Source organism: Hypanus sabinus, chromosome 8, assembly GCF_030144855.1.
Source record: "Hypanus sabinus isolate sHypSab1 chromosome 8, sHypSab1.hap1, whole genome shotgun sequence".
In the NCBI taxonomy this organism is placed as follows: domain Eukaryota; kingdom Metazoa; phylum Chordata; class Chondrichthyes; order Myliobatiformes; family Dasyatidae; genus Hypanus; species Hypanus sabinus.
The window spans coordinates 16019197-16039620 of NC_082713.1; the positions used below are offsets into that span (position 1 = coordinate 16019197).

General features: G+C 42.2%; 1 protein-coding gene across 6 annotated transcripts in view; it reads left to right on the top strand.

Annotated features, from left to right (window-relative positions):
* Positions 1 to 20424, top strand: part of si:zfos-2326c3.2 (mitogen-activated protein kinase kinase kinase kinase 4) — a 322043-nt gene that overhangs the window by 174769 nt on the left and 126850 nt on the right. For 4 of the 6 annotated variants that reach the window (XM_059976720.1, XM_059976715.1, XM_059976717.1 and 1 more), the window contains 3 exons: positions 3698 to 3763; positions 9294 to 9452; positions 19712 to 19837. In XM_059976720.1, coding sequence (XP_059832703.1) covers positions 3698 to 3763; positions 9294 to 9452; positions 19712 to 19837 — 351 coding nt within the window. The remainder of the gene's footprint in view (positions 1 to 3697; positions 3764 to 9293; positions 9453 to 19711; positions 19838 to 20424) is intronic. The other 2 variants (XM_059976716.1, XM_059976718.1) reach the window with 1 other exon arrangement.

Sequence of the window (20424 nt, forward strand, 5' to 3'; positions counted from 1 at the left end):
GCCATGCTCTCTTCTCGCTGCTACCTTCGGGCTGGAGGTACAAGAGCCTTAGGTCCCACATCACCAGGATCAGGAACACATATTACCCTTCAACCATCTGGCTTGTGAACTGGTGTGAATAACTTCACCGACCTCAACTCTGAGCTGATTCTAGCACCTGTAGACTCACTTTCGTGGACTCCACCACTCACTTTCTCAGTGTTATCTTATTTGCACAATATCTCTTTTGTATAATTGGTTGTTTGTCAGCCTTTGGTTATGTATAGTTCTTCCTGAATTGTTTTGTACTTCTTTATTTTACTGTAAATGCCAGCAAGGAAATGAATCTCAAAGTAGTATAATACTATATAAAAGTCTTAGGCATCCTATGTACAGTATGCACATGTATACATAGCTTGGGTGCTTAAGACCTTTGCACAGTACTGCAGGAAGTTTATGTATTACACAGTATTACAGTAAGTTTATGTATTACACAGTACTGCAGGAAGTTTACATATTACACAGTACTGCAGGAAGTTTATGTTTTGTACAGTACTGTAGTAAGTTTACGTATTACACAGTACTGTAGTAAGTTTACGTATTACACAGTACTGTAGTAAGTTTACGTATTACACAGTACTGCAGGAAGTTTATGTTTTGCACAGTACTGCAGGAAGTTTACATATTACACTGTACTGCTGCTGCAAATATAAACAAAGTTCACGACAAATGTGAGTGATGATAAACCTGATTCTGATTTGGGCCTCTATTGTGGACTGAGAGTAGGAAGGGGGCAGGGGGAAGGGAATCGTGGTTGGGAAAAGGGGAAGGGAGAGGGGAGGGAGCGGGAAGCACCATAGAGACATTCTGTGATGATCAATAAACCAATTGTTTGGGATCAAATGACCTTGCCTGGTGTCTCAGGTCTGGGTCTATCTGCACCCAGGCCAACACCACCCCCCTACCTCTGCCACTCCTTTGCCACCTGTCCCACACCCTTCCCACACTGCCCACCCTTGCCATTCCCAACATCCCTTGCTCCCGCCAGATTTACAAACCCGCTCTCCCTTCCACGTTGACGAATACAGTACTGAGCAAAAGTCTTAGGCCCCCTATCTATATGTATGTGCCAAAGACTTTTGCACTGCACTGTATATGGCGACGTATATGTGCTTTGATAATAAATTAACTTTGAACGTTGAACTTTGAATATCTGGTATTAACAGTGCACATTACTTGGAGGCAACATACGGGCAGGATACACAGGTGGTGGATCATTGATGCCAGGTGGATACGCTGCCAGGATAACACAAGGGAAGGATGTTGCAGTTGCCAGCTGGGTGAACGGGCTGCTGAATGCAGATGGAAGCCATAGTGAACTCCTTGACTCCCTGCTAGGCCTTGCTAGGAATCCACATTGCAAAAGGGCCGCAAGGAATCTAGTATCAACAGAATCACAATCAGATTTATTACTATTGACTTATATGACATAAAATTTGTTGTTTTGTAGCAGCAGTGCATTGCAAATATATAAAATTACTATAAGTTTCAAAGAACAAATAGTGCAAAAAGAGGAATAATAATGTACCATTCATGGGCTGTTGGAGCATTCAAAACTTTGAGGACAGAGAGGTAGAAGCTGTTCCTAAATAATTTTTGTTGTTCTTCTCGCCATTGCCATTTCTTTAGCATTTATCTGTTTTTTACAAGGCCGAGTTGCTAGCTTGTTGCTCAACCCAGCACGGATGGAAAGTGTACAAGGAGGAGGCCCAATTCAAACCTGGAACCATTCACCTCAAAGTCTGGTGTGGATGCCACTGGCCAGTCTAGGTCATTTTCAAGATTTCCAAATTTGATACCCAAATCAAAAGGCCATTCTTCACACTCCGGTATCTCCTCCCCTATAAGCATAAGATATTGGAGCAAAATTAGGATATAGAAACACAGAAAACCTGCGGCACAATACAAGCCCTTAGGCCCACAAAGCTGTGCTGAACATGTCCCTACCTTAGAAATTACCTAGGGTTTCCCATAGTCCTCTATTTTTCTAAGCTCCATGTACCTATCCAGGACTCTCTTAAAAGACCCTATTGTATCCACCTCCACCACCATTGTCCGCAGCTTATTCCATGCACTCACCACTCTCTGCGTAAAAAAACTTAGCCCTGACATCTCCTCTGTACCTACTTCCAAGCACCTTAAAACTGTGTCCTCTCGTGCTAGCCACTTCAGCCCTGAGGAAAAGCCTCTGACTATCCACACAATCAATGCCTTTCATCATCTTATACACCTCTATCAGGTCACCTCTCATCCTCCATCACTGCAAGGAAAAAAGTATGAGTTCACTCAACCTATTCTCATAAGGCATGCTCCCCAATCCAGGCAACATCCTTGTAAATCTCCTCTGCATCCTTTCTATGGTTTCCATATCCTTCCTATCATGAGGCAACCAGAACTGAGCACAATACTAAAAGTGAGGTCTGACCAGGGTCCAATATAGCTGCAACATTACCTCTTGGCTCCTAAACTCAGTCCCACGATTGATGAAGGCCAATGCACACTATGCTTTCTTAACCACAGAGTCAACCTGCACAGCAAATTTGAGTATCACTGTTTGGCAACTTTGAGTGATACTTGGCTCATCAAGTCCACAACACCATTCCATCATGGCTGATTTATTATCCCTCTCAAACCCATTCTCCTGCCTTGTCCCCGTAGCCTTTGATGTCCTTACTAATCAAGAACTATCAACCTCCACTGTAAAGGTACCCAATGACTTGGCCTCCGCAGCTGCCTGTTGCAACTAATTCCACAGATTCATCACCCCCTGGCTAACGAAATTCCTCCTCATCACTGTTCTAAAGAGACATCCTTCTAATCTGAGATCTCTGGCACTAGACTTGCCCACTATGGAAAGCATCCTCTCCGTGTCCACTCTATCTAGGGATTTCAATATTCCATAGGTTTCAATGAGACCCTCCTGATGTCATTGGTCAGTTGCATAGAATAAGGCACCGATTTGCAGACTTAATGTGGAATATGTATTTTGTGGTAGATAATATTTTTTCCTTATAAGATTGAATAAGGATTAGCGAGTTGTGGGCATGCTATGTTAGTGGCAGAAGCCTGGTGACAACTGCGGGCTGCCCCAGCACAATCCGCAACTGGCATTTTCCCCCGTCCTGATAAAGTGTCTCAGCCTGAAACATTTACTATTTATTCCTTTCCATGGATGCTGCCTGATCTGCAGTATTCCGCCAGCATTTTGTGTGTGTTGCTGGCAGTTAGTACAACACTATCACAGCACCAGCAACCTGGGTTCAATTCCCACCACTGCCTGTATGAAGTTTGTACAATTTCCCCTTGACCACATGGGTTTCCTCCGGGTTCTCCAGTTTCCTCCCACAGTCCAAAGACGTATGGGTTAGTAGGTTAATTGGTCACAGGGGTGTAATTGGGTATCACGGGCTCAGAGAGATATTATGCTGTGTCTCTAAATAAAAAAAAGCAAATGGAGAGAAGGGTTATATTGATCACAAAGTAGTTTAAAGGGACAGCACGGCATTGTGAGCCAAAGGGCCCATACTGTGCTGCACTGTTCTAAGCTCTATAGATATTCTACATTTTCCCTAGTGTAATTAATCTTGCTTTTACAAAGCATTTGTTAATTCATCCATTGTCTCTGAGTTGATGTGGTGTACATTTTGCCTATTCACAGGCAGATGGTCTTCCAGAATCTTGGATGAATGAAAACTCCAAAATAATGGACCATCCTCACCAACAGGTACAGGAATACGGATTACTAATTTTAGCAATGCCCCCTACTGTTTATTCTTTTGCTATTGCAGGGCATTACTTGAACGGGAGAAAACCCTTCTTACTGCGGATGGCACACTGTTGCAGCAGGTAGAGCTGCTGTCTCATCTGCTCCGGTTCAATTCTGACCTCAGGTGCTCCTTCCAGCTGTCTCGGAAACCACGTTGTTTCCTCCGGGTACTCCGATTTCCTCTCACATCCCAAAAAAACTGTAGTTTGGGGTATATTAATTCTTCTTCTTCTTAAGACTAGCACTCCTATTGGAACATAGGCTGGCGTCTTCCGTCCTGGGGCAGTCTTTCACTCAAGGTCTGGCCTATCAAAAATCCTTTCTCTCCCAGGAATGAGGTCTGGAGCTTCTGATGATGTTTCAGTAGCACTGGGTGCTGACCCCATACCCAAAACTGCCCCTTTTGCAGCCAGGCTTGGGAACGTCCATGATAAAGTTGCTACATTAATTGGCCACTGTAAATTGCCCCCAGCATGCAGCTGAGAATTAGGACGTGGGCCGAATTGGTGGGATTAAGGTGAGAATAAAGTTAAAGTAGAATTAACATGAGGTTGGGAGCTGGCGACTGGGCTGAAAGCAGGGTAGGTAACAGTCAAGATTTACTAGAGGCCACCTGTTTTAATTCGACTCCACAAGCCCATTCCAACATGCCCAACAGGGCCACCTCTACTCCCACAGTGAGGCCACCCTCAGATTGGAGGAGCAACACCTTATATTACATCTGGGTAGCCTCCAACCTGATGGCATGAATCTCGATTTCTCAAAGTTACAGTACTTTCCACCCCCTTGCCCTTCTCTCTCTTTTCCATTCCCCATTCTAGCTCCCCTCTTACCTTTTCTCTTCTCCTCACCAGCTCATCAACTCTCTCTAGTACCCCTCCTTTTTCCCTTTCTCCCATGGTCCACTCCTCTCCTATCAGATTCCTTCTTCAGCCCTTTACCTTTTCACCGCACAGCTTCTCACATCATCCCCATTCCCCCACCCACCTGCCTTGCCCCTCACCTGGTCTCAACTCTCATCTGCCAGCTTATACTCCTCCTGCAGTCCCAAACGTCTTCTACTGACTTCTTACCCCTTCCTTTCTAATCCTAATGAAGGGTTTCACCCTGAAATGCCAACTGTTTATTGCTCTGCAAGACATTGCCTAATCTGCTGAGTTCCTCCAGCATTTTGTGTGTGCTGCTGCTGGATTGAAGGACCTGTTTCTGTGCCAAGTCTTTCTGTGACTCTAATTCCGATTTGCAAGCAAAAGCCTGATGCAACAATATAGTATCAGAGAATGATGTATATTCCCTGTTTTCTAAAGCTCTTATGGCCAATAAAGAAAATCAGGAATTAGATAAAATAAAGGAAGAACGCGGGTGTGAACAGAAGATCATGGTTATGGTAGTGGGAAATCAGAACTTTCAAGAAAGAAAGATAGTCAATCCATCAAAGTGAAGATCAGAGTAAAATTTACTGTCAAAGTGCACATGCACTCAATGGCCTCCCATACCTACATAATAAATTAGGCACTGAGTGTATGATGCTGCTGTAGCCCATCCACTTCAAGGTTCAACGTATTGTGTGTTCAGGGATACTCCTGCATACTGTTGTAACCTGTGATTATTTGAGTTAGCGTTAACTTCCTGAGAGTTTGAACCTGTCTGGCCAATGCCCTCTGAACTCTCATTAGCAAAGATTTTACACCCACAGAACTGCCACTCGACTAGATGTTGTTTTGTTTTCAACACCATTCTCTGCAAACTCTAGAGACTATTGTGCATGAAGATCCTAGGAGATCAGCAGTTTCTGAGATACTCAAACCCCTCCCTCTTCCCTCTGGTACCAACAATCATTCCAGAGTCAAAGTCACTTAGATCAAATTTCTTACCTATACTGACATTTGGTCTGAACAACAACTGAACCTCTTGACCCTGTCTGCATGCTTTTGTGCACTGAGTTGCTGCCACATTTTGGCTGCTTAGATATTTGCATTAACAAGCAAATGTATCGGTGTACCTAATAAAGAGGCCAGTGAGTGTATGTTTCCAAAAACTACTTTGAGCTTCATTTCCTCACAGGCATTTACATGAAAATAAAGAAATACAAATAGCATGTAAAGGAACTATGCATAAACAAAGACAAACAAACAATCAACGTGCAAAACTACATTCAAAATTCAAAATAAATGTATTATTGACATATATTAATATATGTCATCCTATATTCCCTTAAGATTCATTTTACTTGCAGGCATTCACTGTAGAACAAAAGAAATACAATAGAATCAATGAAGAACTGCGTACAATGACTGACAAACAACGTATGTGCAAAAGACGATAAACTGAGGAAATAAAAGAAATAGACAGATAGATCCTCTACATACCCACATAGATGGATAGACACTGTAGATAGATAGATGGATAATACCAAAAACATGAGTTGTAGAATCCTTTAAAGTAAGTTCATAGAAAATGACTGACAAGCAACCTTTGCAGGACCACGTGTATCCCTATATGTCAGTGTCCGTACTTTTTGACAAGGTTCTGGGATGGAAACTATATTCTCCAAAGTTTATCTGACTTTATGCAATCAAAGTAGTTGAAAAGTGATCCCTTTGAATAGAAGTGTAGTTGACCCCATGTCAATCCAGTTGCCTGCGGAGGTTTTCTCGGCAATAGTAAAAAGTTCAGAGAGGTTGTTACAGGTAAAAACATATGCTGGAGACATTTAGCAGTGTCAGCAGCTGAACAGAATTCATGGAAATCATAAAAATTCTGGTAACATAGAGATCAATCTACCCAAGTGGAACTTTAAACATTATTGTAACTGAGGTTCAAAGTAAATTTATTATCAAAGACATATATGTCACCATATACAACTCTGAGATTCATTTTTTTGTGGGCAGCCACAGTAAATACAAGAAACACAATAGAATCAATTTAAGACTGCACCCAACTGGGCGGACGACAACCAAAGTGCAAAAATAAAAGCAACAAACTCTGCAGGTAAAAAAAGAAAGAGGAAAAAAAAGAAACCATAATTATAGCATCAAACAATTAGGTGTACACAATAATGTCTATGTAAATCTTCATAAAGCCACAATACAAACCCTACTAGAATAATCCAAAAGTTCCTAGCAATTGACAAATGAGTGCATTTGGCTATGCCTGTAACTCAGGTTTTACCAGCTTGAGCTGAGAAAAAAATAAATAAAAATAATAGTTAATAAGCAATAAATATCGAGAACATGGGATGAAGAGTCATTGAAAGTGAGATCAGTTCAGTGGGATTAGTTAAGTGATGAGGTGAATGAAGTTGAGTGAAGTTATCCCCTCTGGTTCAAGAGCCTGATGGCTGAGGGGTAATCACTGTTCCTGAACCTGGTGGTGTGGATCCTAAAGCTCCTGTACCTTCCTCCTGATGGCAGAAGAAAGAAGCAAGAAGAGAGCATGACCTGGATGGTGGGAGTTTCTTGATGATGGATGCTGCTTTCCTACAACAGTACTCTGGGTAGATGTGCTCAATTGTAGGGAGGGCTTGACCTGTGATGGACCAGACTACATGTAGGATTTTCCATTGAAGGGCATTAGTGTTCCCATACCAGGCTATGATGCAGCCAGTCAATATACTCTCTACCACACATCAACAGAAGTTTGTCAAAGTTTTAGATGACATGCTGAATCTTCTCAAACTTCTAAGAAAGTAAAGGTTCTTTCTTCATAATTTCACTTACAGTGGCTATAAAAAATAGTCACTCACCTTGGTAGTTTTCATATTTTATTGTCTTATAACATTAAATCACAATGGGTTTAATTTAGTTTTTATGATACTGATCAACAGAAAGACTTTTCTCGTGTCAAAGTGAAAACAGATCTATACAAAATAATTTAAATTAATTACAAATTTAAAACACAAAATAATTGATTGCGTAAGTATTCACCCCCTTCAAGTCAGTATTTAGTAGATGCACCTTTGGCAGCAATTACAGCCTTGAGTCTGTGTGGAAAGGTCTCTATCAGCTTTGCACATCTGGACACTGTAATTTTTCTCCATTCTTCTTTACAAAATTGCTCAAGCTCTGTCAGGTTGCACAGGGATCATGAGTGAACAGCGCTTTTCAAGTCCAGCCACAAATTCTGAATTGAATTAAGGTCTGAACTCTGACTTGGCCACACCAAGACATTAACTTTGTTGTTTTTAAGCCTTTCCTGTGTAGCTATGGCTTTATGCTGGGTGTCATTGTCTTGCTGGACAACAAATCTTCTCCCAACTCCCATTTCTCTTGCAGACTACATTAGGTTTTCCTCCAGGATTTCCCTCTATTTTGCTGCATTCAATTTATCCTCTACATTCACAAGCCTTCCAGGGCCTGCTGCAGTGAAGCATCCCCACAGCATGATGCAGCCACCACCATGCCTCACAGTAGGGATAGTGTGTTTTTGATGATGTGTGTGCAATGTTTGGTTTATACCAAACATAGCATTTAGTTTGATAGGCAAAATGCTCAGTTTTGATTGAATCAGACCATAGAACTGTCTTCCAGTTGACTTCAGAGTCTCCCACATGCCTTCTGGCAAACTCCAGCTGAGATTTCATGTGAGTTTTTTTCAACAGCGGCTTTCCCTTTGCCATTCTCCCATAGAGCTGTAACTGGTGAAGCACCCGGGCAGCAAGTGTTGCATTCGCAATCTTTCTCATCTCAGCCACTGAAGCTTATAACTCCTGCAGATTTCTTGGTGGCCTCCCTCACTAGTCCACTTCTTGCACGGTCACTTAATTTATGAACTTATGAGGATGCCCTCCCAATCTGTGTCATATTCTTTCCATTTCTTGATGATTGACTTAACTGTACTCCAAAGGATATTCAGTGACTTGGAAATTTTCTTGTATCCGTCTCCTGACTTGTACTTTTCAATATCCTTTTCGTGGAGGTACTTAGAGTGTTCTTTTGTCTTCTGGTGTAGGTTTTGCCAGGGTACTGACTCACCAGCAGTTGGACCTTCCAGATACAGGCATATTTTTACTGCAATCAGTTGAAACACCTTGACTGCAGACAGATCTCCAAAAACAGATCTCCATTTAACTAATTATGTGATGTCTAAAACCAATTGGTTGAACCAGTGATGATTTGATTTGGTGCGTCTTATTAAAGGGGGGGGGTGAATACTTATTCAATCAATTATTTTGCACATTATATTTGTAGTTAATGTAGATCACTTTGTAGAGAAACATTTTCACTTTGACATGCAAGAGCCTTTCTGTTGATCAGTGTCAAAAAAGCTAAATTAAATCCACTGTGATTTAATGCCGTAAAACAATGAAAGCTGAAAACTTCTGGGGGAGGGGGGTGATTACTTTTTATAAGCACTATTTGTGCTGGACCCTGGACAGCTTCTCTGAAATGATAACACTAGGGAATTTAAAGTTGCTGACCCTCTCCACCTCTGATGCCCCAGTGAGGTCACCCTATTCTTGCTAAACTTTTCTCTGCTTTCTCTTTAGGGAGCAGAAAGACGAAAGAAAGTAGATGATGGTTTAGCTCAATTACACAATAAACTGGACAAGATGGATCCTGGCCCCCGTGTACCTGCACACTGTGACTCCACAAATGGTGGCAGAGCAAATCACAACTCTGCTCTGCAAAGTCCCACAGACTTACAGGTAAGTATGTTCCCACGATGCCTGTAATAGAGAAAAACCTGCTCTGTTATTCAATCATCCTTGTATCGAATTATAGATTGCTGGAATTGTTGGATGCAGAAACGGGCCATTCCGCCCATAGTCCCTTTGTTATTCAGCGAGGACCAATCCCATGCAGTCCCCAATTTGATTTACAAATTATTCCCTCTCATTACTCCGCAAAGGTCCTGATTGGCGCTGAGCTACTACCTACACTACTGTGCAAAAGTCTTGGGCACCCTAGCTCTATATATTTTCCTAATACCTTTGCACAATACTGTACAGTAGTTAATGTATTACACTATACTGCTGCCAAACAAAAAAACAAATTTCATGACAGATGTGAGTGATGATAAACCTGATTCTGATATGAGTTTCTATTGTGGACTGAGAATGGGAAAGGGGCAACAAGAGGGGAATCATAGTTGGGAAAAGAAGAAGGGAGAGTAAGAAGGTGCATAGAGCACCAGAGAGACATTCCATAATGATCAATAAACCAATTGTTTTGAATCAAATGATCTTGCCTAGTGTCTCATGCCATCTCCCCCGGTCCCACCTTCTCTCCCACCTGTCCCATACCCTTCCCGTGGTATTCCACCTCACCATTCCCAACATCCTTTGCTCCTGTCAGATTTACAAACTTGCTCTCCTCTCCATGTTGACAAGTACAGTACTGTGCAGAAGTCTTAGCCACCCTAGCTACATATACTGGGCATGGCTAAGACTTTTGCACAGAACAGTACTTTCTCTCTTCTCCCTTCTCCCCTCTGGCAGAAGATAAAAAAGCTAGAAAGAAAGTACCATCAGGTTCCAGGACAGCTTCTACTGCACTGTTATAACACTATTGAAGGGACCTTTTGTATAATAAGATGGACTCTTCAACTCATAATCTAACTTATCATGATCTTACGCCTTATTGACTGCATTGTCTTACTGTTTTACCTGGTTCCACCTTGATATACCAGTGCGATGAACTGATCTGTCCGGACAGCATGCAAAGCAGCAGTCTTCATTGTACCTCAGTGCATGTGACAATAATAAAGCAATTTACCAATGGGTTCAAGACCGCAGTCACTCATTGAATAGAAAAGTCACATCTCACTTGGATCTGCTTCCAATATTTTTTGAAACATCCACAAATGGGAACCGTCCCCACTTACACTCCCTTTTTGATCGACTGTACATGAACCATGTGGTGTGTTTGGGTATAGAAGCCAAACTGAGGCCAAGGACTCCTGATATTGTAGATACCCTATACATCCTGCCCATCGCTAAAATACAACAATCTCAAGCATGTTGCTATCCTGGGATAATTTTGAATAATCCAGAATAATTAAGGAAAGCATTGGCATAAAGCAGAAAGAGGAATTATTGTCGCAGTAAAATATTAATGCAGAACTGAAGTGATACAGTCTAGTCCCACCCAATGTGAACATCTGTGTAACATCAGGATGTATGAAAGCTGTGAAGGCTACTTACTGGGTATCTTTAAAGTGGAGGTGGATTGATTCTTGCTTAATAGGGGCATCAAAGATTATAGCGAGGATAGGACAATGGTATTGAGAGGGAAAATAAATTAGCCTTGATTGAATGACAGAGCAGATTCAAGGGGTCAAATGTCTAATTCTACTCCTATGTCAAATGGTCATATGGTATGTCTGACCCAACCTGAACATGATGCATCAAATCAGGACCTGTTTAACTGGAGCAGATAGCAGACTTTGGTGTAGGCACAGAGAGGAATAGAAGGTGGTGTCTGAGATGAGAGCAGGGAGAATGTCTCACTAGTTGGTTTTAAATGCAAGAAATTCTGCAGATGCTGGAAATCCGGAGCAACACTCACAAAATACTGGAATGACTCAACAGGTGAGGCAGCATGTACAGAGGAGAATAAACAGTTGATGTTTTGGGCCAAGATCCTTCATCAGGTCTGGTCATCATCAGGCCTTCTCCAGTGCTGATTAAGGGTCTTGGACCAAAATGCTGACTGTTTATTCCTCTCCATAGATGTCACCTGACTTGTTGAGTTCCTTTGGCATTTTGTGTGTGTTGCTCACCAGTCAATTGTTCTCAGACAAGTGGAGAGCCTGTCACTCACTGATGCCCCCTGTTGGCACTGCAGGGCAGTGGGTGTTGAATCGAGGGAAAAATCAGGACAACCATTCAGTGGCCACTTTATTTAGTACACCTGTACAACCTGATCATTAATGCCAATATCTAATCAACCAATCATGTGGTAGCAACTCAAAGCATAAAAGTTTGCAGACATGATCAGGAGGTTCAGTTGTTGGTCAAACTAATTATCAGAATGAGGAAGAAATATGATCTAAGTGACTTTGACCATGGGATGATTCTTGGTTGCAGAAGGGATGAGTATCTCAGAAACTGCTGATCTCCTGGGATTTTCACACACAAAAAACAAAAAGAAAACATGCAGTTCTGTGGGTGAAAATGCCTTATGAGTGAGAGAGGTCAGAGGAGAATGGTTGGCAGTTCAATCTGACAGGAAGGTGACCATGTGTTGCACGTGATATGCAGAAGAGCATCACTGAATGCACTACACATTGAAGTGGATGGGCTACAGCAGCTGAAGACCACAAACGCACACTCTGTGGCCACTTCTTTAGGTACTGATGGTACTTAACTAAGTGGCCTCTAAGTGTTGATTGAGCCATATTAAAAGGCAAGCAAGGGCAGATTTTGTTAAATGATCACAGTTTGTGCTGTTAAATGCTTTGCTTCGTACCTAGTCCTTATAGCAGAGAGCCAGGGCATTGAACCTAACTCATATATACCAGTATTAATGCTTCACATTCATCTTCGTACCACCTTGTTGATCTAATTACTTTCTCTGCCATGCATTATATTAGGATTCCCTTCACACATATCTCTGTCATTCTCTTCACCTTTTCTGCAGTAATGTGACTTTGCCACTTTCCAGTTAAAGCTCATCTTCATTTACTGACGATCTCAGATCTATGAGCTTTGGACTTTCCCAATGGGCATAGCAATCTCCTTCGCAGACAGCCAGTTGCTGATGTAAAATTCACCCCTGACCTGCAAATTGTGTCCTTTTAATAAAGAAAAATTGTTGCATCCACATTTAATAAGTTCAAATTTAAAATGAGAATTAAGAGATATGATAATAAACCAGGATTGTAATTTCAATTTCCTTTTGCAGTCTTCTTTTAAACTCCTCATTAGGATCGCATTTCTGACTAAAGTTGTCAGCTTTCTCCAGCAGGCAAAATCTCCTAGTGAGGACAGAGGTTGGTAATTTTTCACTGAAGGAGTATTGTCAATAGATGACATATGGAAATGTCTTTACTGACTAATTAAGAGCCTGTGGGTATCATGTCTGCTTTGGGAGCTCGACGCAGAATTCAGTCACATGAGCGCAGGTCGCTCAGCAATTGAAATCTGGGACTGTAATTTGGAAGCTGGGTTGATTTCAATAGCAGTACCAATTGTGCATGTCGTTTATATGTAGCAGGTGAAATTCTCTCCTTAAGATTCCATTCGATTGGAGAAGCCATCATTGACTCTTCAATCGCAACCAATTGCAATGAGCAAGATCTTTTTCAGCTGTGTGAGGATCTAAGTCTTTACACAGACGGTGGTTAAAATATTGTATTTATTGATGTTTGAAAAATAGAAACATAGAAAACCTACAGCACAATACAAGCCCTTCGGCCCACAAAGTTGTGCTGAACATGTCCCTACTTTAGAAATTACTAGGCTTACCTATAGCCCTCTATTTTACTAAGCTCCATGTACCTATCTAAAAGTCTTTTAAAAGACCCTATCATATCCACCTCCACCACCATTGCCGGCAGCCCATTCCACGCACTCACCACTCTCTGAGTAAAAAACTTACCCCTGACATCTCCTCTGTACCTACTCCCCAGCACCTTAAACCTGTGTTCTCTTGTGGCAATCATTTCTGCCCTGGGGAAAAGCCTCTGACTATCCACACGATCAATGCCTCTCATCATCTTATACACCTCTATCAGGTCACCTCTCATCCTCCGTCGCTCCAAGGAGAAATTTTATTTAGAGATGCAGCATGGAATAGGCCCTTCCAGCCCAATGAGACCCAGCAACCCACCTATTTAATCCTTGTCTAGTCACAGGACAATTTACAATGACGAATTAACCTACTAGCCAGTATCTCTTTGGAATGTGGAGGAAACTGGAGCATCCGGAAGAAACCCACACATATCTTCATGGATCGCCGTAGCTCAGAGAGTAAGCAAAGGGGAGTTAACAGGAGTTAAGCACACAGGATAATGATTACATATAGGGTGATATAAATAAGATTGGGAGGCAGTCAGCGCAATCCATGCTGTTTGCCTTTGCTGAAGTACGTCTGTACTTTTGGAGATACAGCATGATAACTAGCCCTTCCAGCCCAACAAGCCCACACTGCCAGACAGCCATGTGACCAGTTAACCTGGACTATGGGAGGAAACTGGAGGACCCAGAGGAAACTCACAAGGTCACGAGGGTGTGGCAGGAATCGAACCCAGGCCATTAGCGCTGTAATAGCGTTACACTAGCTGCAATGCCATTGTGCTACCCCATATATTGTAATTGCATGCAATCTCCACTTCGTTGTCAGTCCTAATCTGCCAACTGATTTTGTGAATTAAAGTTCGAATGTCTATTACGTACAATGATGGTTTAAACAGCTGTGTAAGAAAAGTAGGTAAACTATCCAAAATCTCCCTTCCGGAAAGTGCTGTAGGGCTGTTAAAACAAAAATTTGACGCCATCTTAAATGTTTCTTACCCCAGGCAATTAATCTGATCAACCATTCTAGCTAGCACTTGCCCCCCCACCATTACCACAGTCACGCACAACGCTGTTAATACTTTAAAACACTTTTTATAATAAGATTATAAACACAAGAGATTCTACAGATGATGGAAATCCAGAGCAACATACACATGCTGGAGGAACTCAGCAGGTCAGACAGCATCTATGAAAATGAATGGACAGTCGATGTTTCGAGTTGAAACATAGAAACATAGAAAATAGGTGCAGGAGTAGGCCATTCAGCCCTTTGAGCCTGCACCATCATTCAGTATGATTGTGGCTGATCATCCAACTCAGAACCCTGTACCTGCTTTCTCTCCATAACCCCTGGTCCCTTTAGCCACAAGGGCCATATCTAACTTCCTCTTAAATATAGCCAATGAACTGACCTCAACTGTTTCCTCTGGCAGAGAATTCCACAGATTCACCACTCTCTATGTGAAGAAGTTTTTGCTCATTTCCTCATTCTTCATCTCAAGTCCTAAAAGGCTTCCCCTTTATCGTTAAACTGTGACCCCTCGTTCTGGACTTTCCCAACATCGGGAACAATCTTCCTGCATCTAGCCTGTCCAATCCCTTTAGAATTTTTATAGATTTCAATAAGATCCCCCCTCAATCTTCTAAATCCCAGAGAGTATAAGCCTAGTCGATCCAATCTTTCTTCATGTGAAAGTCCTGCCATCCCAGGAATCAATCTGGTGAACCTTCTTTGCATTCCCTCTATGGCAAGAATGCCTTTCCTCAGATTAGGGGACCAAAACTGCACACAGTACTCCAGGTGTGGTCTCACCAAGGCCTTGTACAACTGCAGTGAGATCCGTCTTCAGTCTGGAAACGAAGGGGGAAGATGCCAAAATATAAAGTTGGGGCAATGGGAAGGAAGACAAGCTAGAACAGGTGTTCCCAAACTTTTTTTATGCCATGTACCCCTGCCAGTAACCAAAGGGTCTGTGGACCTCAGGTTGGGAAGACCTGAGCTAGAATATAATAGCTGCATTCAGGTGGGTGAGAAGGTTAAAAGGATAGAGAAGAAGTAAGAAAGGAGAATCAGAAGAAGGAGGGACACCGGGGGAAGGTGATAGGCACCCGAGGAGCAGAGGTAAGAGGCCAAAGTGGGGAATGGAAGATGAGGGAAAGGGAGGGAGAAAGAAAAAAAAAGTGAAAAATATCCATGAGAAATCGATGTTCATGTCATCAGGTTAGAGGCTACCTAAATAGAATATGAGGTGCTTCTTCTCCACCCTGAGAGTGGACTGGCTTGTTGGAATAGCATTAGGAGGTTAGGAATTAAAATGGTTGGTCAAAGGGAAATTCCACTTTTCTTGGATGTGGCAGAGATACTCAACTATAAGAACTATAAGACACTGAAGCAGAATTAGCCCAGTCAGTCTATCAAATCTGCTCCACTATTCCATCATGACTGATTTATTACCCCTCTCAACCCCATTCTCCTGTCTTCTTCCCATTATCTTTGACACCCTTACTAATCAAGAATCTTTGAGCCTCCACTTTAAACATAGCCAGTGACTTGGACTCTGCAATCGTTTGTAGTAATGAATTCTACAGATTCGCCACCATATGGTGAAGGGAATTCCTCCTCATTTCTGTTCTAAATGGACATTCTTCTATTCTGAGGCTGTACCCTGAGGGTAGCCTAATCTTGGCACAAAGGGAGGCCATAGACCAACTCATCGGAATCAAAGTGTTTGGCCATTGGGATGTCCCATTTGTGCTGAATGGTGGGCAGTTGTTCAGCGAAGCAGTCCCCAGCTTCTGATGGGTCTCACCAGTGTAGAGGAGTCCACATCAGGAACACTGGACACGATAGTCAACCCCAGCAGATTCGCAGATTAAGTGTGGCCTCACCTGGAAGAACTGTTTGGTGCTCTGTGAGAGAGGAGGTGTATGAGCAGGTGTAGCACTTGGGCTTCTTGCAGGGCTAAGTAATATCGACCCAAATTCTTCTATCATGCTGGCCAATATAACACAGGCAGATTTTTTGTTTGCTGGTGCTATTCTTTATATTAACAAACTACATCTGTGGAAAAAGAGAGCAAAAGTTTCAGGCCAGAATTGAGAAAAGGGAAATTTTAAAGAAGTGTTCTGAAGTTGCAGTAGAGGTGACAGGGTGGATGGATAGGACAAAGGAAACATCTGTGATGGGGTGAGGTCAGACCACGTGGGTTAATGGTAGCAGTTAGAGAGTGGTCGTACTTGCTTTCCTTGTTATGAATTGCTAATAGCAGGCCCTTGAGACATGCCCAGCAGGTCAGACTGCATTGATGGAGTTTATAAAAACCGAGCTAATATCACAGGTTGACAGGAGAAATGGCCAGTTCTCGTACAGACTGTGAAAGCCGGTTATCTAACATAGGAAAATTCAAAACTGAGTTCGAAAAGCTGCAGCGCTCCCAGCTTGAGGTGTTGTTTTGTGCTGGGCTTCACTGCAGCAGTGTGGAAAGCCACAGACAGATAACTCAGAGGGAGATGGAGGAGTATATCACTTCATTCTCTGTGTTATCTACTTCCCACTCATCAGACTCTCAATTCCCTCTTCATGTGCTCTGTACAATGTTCCCAAGCCATGCTGTGAAACACTGAATTAATGATGTTGTTATCAGTATTGGAGGCTCAGATTGGTGCTGCTCAGTATCTTTCTAATTATCCATCAGGAGCAATGGATAGTCTGGAAAATAGTGAAAGTTAACAAGCAAAATCTTAGCAAGATATTGCCCCAGTAATCAGATAATCACCAACTCTTGTTGACAGTAAGTGTCAGAGATATCCTATTTGTGGTAATATCTCGAGAGATAATGATTTGGATACTCTTCCCTGCCAGAACAGAAGTTGAAAAATAATATACAAAATTATGAAGGGTATAGATAGATAAATGCAAGCAGGCTTTTTCCACTGAAGCTGGGTGCAACTGCAACTAGAAGTCATGCGTTAAGGATGGTAGGTGAGAAGTTAAAGGAGAACACAAGAGGAAACTTCTTCACTCAGAGGGTGGTGAGAAGGTGGAATGAGCTGCCAGCACAAGTGGTGCATGCGAGCTTGATTTCACCAGTTAAGCAAAGTTTAGATAGGTAAATAGACGCAGGGGTACGATCCCCATGCAAGTCAACGGAAGCAAGCTGTTTAAATGGTTTCAGCATTGACTTGATGGGCCGAAGGGAATTTTTCTGTGCTGTATTTTTCTATGACTTTGTGACTCTAACATGACTTAGAAGCAAACATCTGCAGAATTCTTGTGTCAATGGGAAAATGGATGAGAAATTCCTCCGCTGTTGCATGCACTGTACCAGAACGCCACCGAGACAGAGCATCTGGAGTAGGAGCAGAAAATGCTGTCTGCCTGCGATCACAGACCTTCTTCTCTTGATCCCTTCCCCTCACTTGCGTACTTGTTTTCTCAACTCTTCAGTTCTGGTAGGACGGCGAATGCAAGAAAAGGAACCTCAGGGCAGTTTCTGGTGACATGTGGGTGGTTGGGTGTCAATCGTGTCCGACGATGGCAGGAGACCTGCGTGGGAGAGTTTTTAAAGTGGAAAAGCCATTGTACTGGAGAAGTTCCACTCTCTCAACCTCAGAAGTCCAGGTCCAGTGATACAAACAGGGCCTTCCATGTTTGCAGTGGATGACCTTGGCATCTTCTGTGCCTTGTCATGCCTTTTGCCCTCCACGCAGCCTTCCTGACCATTAGGTCTCAACTGCACGGTCCGCCGGAGCTGATTTTGCATGCTAGGACAGGCCTGTCCCTACCTCACCGGGTTTAACCCAACTGTCAATGGGGTGTACTGGAGCACGGCTGCTGTCACACGCAAACAGCTACTTGGAGCCACAGGTGAAAGCTGTAGGGACATATCAGAATCAGGTGTAATATCACTGGCACATAGCGTGAAATTTGTTGTCTTTGCAGCAGCAGTACAGTGCAATATGTATTAAAAATGAATTATAATTAAAAATATATATATAATAGTTAAATTAACTAAGTAGTGCAAAAACAGAAATAAAAAAGTAGTGAGGTAGTGTTCATGGGTTTGATGTCCATTCAGAAATTGGATGGCAAAGGGGAAGAAGCTGTTACCGAATCATTGAGTGTGGGTACTTGGGTAATAAATTTACATTGACCTTTGAACTTTGGAAGTGGCAACTGTACCCCCACATTTTGTCAGACTCTGCGTTACCTGGATCCAAACATTGATTTTCCGCTTCATACTGCAGAATGAAGTTTCATTGACATGAAATTTTGACTCCACAGATGCTGCTTGACCTGCTGACCATTTATAGCAGTTTCTATTCTTACCTAGGGTGCTGGCAGTAAATAGAAAGCCATTTCTGACATCTGTTTCTTTTTGACTGGATGAAGCCAATTTCTGAAACACAGTGCCAGGCAGTACTGTGGTAGAGGATGACCAAAAACCAAACAGTGTTGTTTGGTCCATTCTAACAACAATAACTATTTGAAAGATCAGAACTTTTAATCTTATCCCAGAGTCCTAGTTTTGTTTTGCTTTAAAGTATATATCCAGTTCCCCAAAATATTTTTATATACTAAAAAAAAACTTTGAATCAGATGTAACGCATTTGAGGAGGGTTTGATAGCCTGTATTCACTGGAGTTTAGAAAAATGAGGGAATCTCATTGAAATATTGAAAAGCCTAGAGAGAGTGGATGTGGAGAGGATGTTTTCTATAGTGTGGGGTATCTAGGACACAGCTTAAGAGTACAAGGATGTTCCTTTAGAACAGAGATGAGGAGGAATTTCTTTACCCAGTAGGAGGTGAATCTGTGGAATTCATTGCCACAGACAGTAGTAGAGGACCAGTCACAGGGTATATTTAAAGAGAAGTTTGATAGGCTGTTGATTAGTAAGGATATCAAAGGTTATGGGGAGAAGACAGAAGAATGTCTAAGTGACTTTGACTGTGGAATGATTGTTGGTGCCAGATGGGGTGGTTTGAGTATTTCAGAAACTTGCTATCTCCTGAGCTTTTCATGCTCAACAGTCTCCAGAGTCTTAAGAGAATGGTGCTAAAAAACAAAAAAACACCCAGTGAGAGGCAGTTCTGTGGGCAAAAATGCCTTGTAACTGAGGGAGGTCAGTGCAGAATGGACAGACAGGTTCAAGCTGGAGGAAAGTGACAGTAATCCTAATTGCCACACATTGAGTTGCTGCTGCATGACTAGCTGATTAAATTTCTGCATTAATGAGCAGGTGTACAGGTGTACCTAATAAAGAGATCACTGAGTGTACATTTTCAATTGCAGCTAAATAGTTACACAGTTTCAATCATAATTCAATGATAATACACCCATCATCTTTATATTTACTAATAACGGTATTTATCATCTTTATATTTATTTGTTCATGTTTCATTGAATCAATGATCCTAATTAATACTAAAATGTCATATCCACAGGATTTGGACCTGAAGGAGTTCAGAAGCAAACTCTTCAGTGCCCTGTCACTAACTGATGTGGGTTTGATGCCAACGTCGCCTGAACCAGATGATGTGTTTTGGGAAGACCCTGCCCCAGCTCCCAAGGTATGGTTAGTAGCATACAGCCTACTCAGTGGCTCTCCGATTATTAGATCTGACTACCCTATACCTTGGAGAAGACTGGTTCATTTCAGGCTCACTTAGAATCACTTGCCTTCAAGGTTAGACAGTGAGGAAGACAAAATGATGGATGCGTACATATGTAATCACCCATGGCTCATTTGACAAATTATAGGGGCGGCTGTTGGTGATTAAATGAAACAGATTGTCTGTGGCATTAATCTGGAAACAAGATACTTTTCCTTGTCCCTTATTACTGTATTTATTTCCAGGTAAACATCATTTTGTCAGGAGGCTGCACTACATTCTGAATCAATTTTGACATTTACAGGCAACTCAATTGCTGAGGATAAGCCTTGTAGTAATTTAGACGTAAGCATCATTAAAGAGATTTAGATAAAGTTCCTACAGTGTGTGCACTCACTTAGGAAAGGTGGAAGCTGTGCGCTAAGCCGGCCAGTCCTTACTAAACCTGAGAAAATAGCAGTGAGCCACCTCTTTGAACCACTGAGGTTTCCAAGTGAAGCTGGTTTAGGATTTTGACCCAGTTACAATGAATGAAGATATAATTC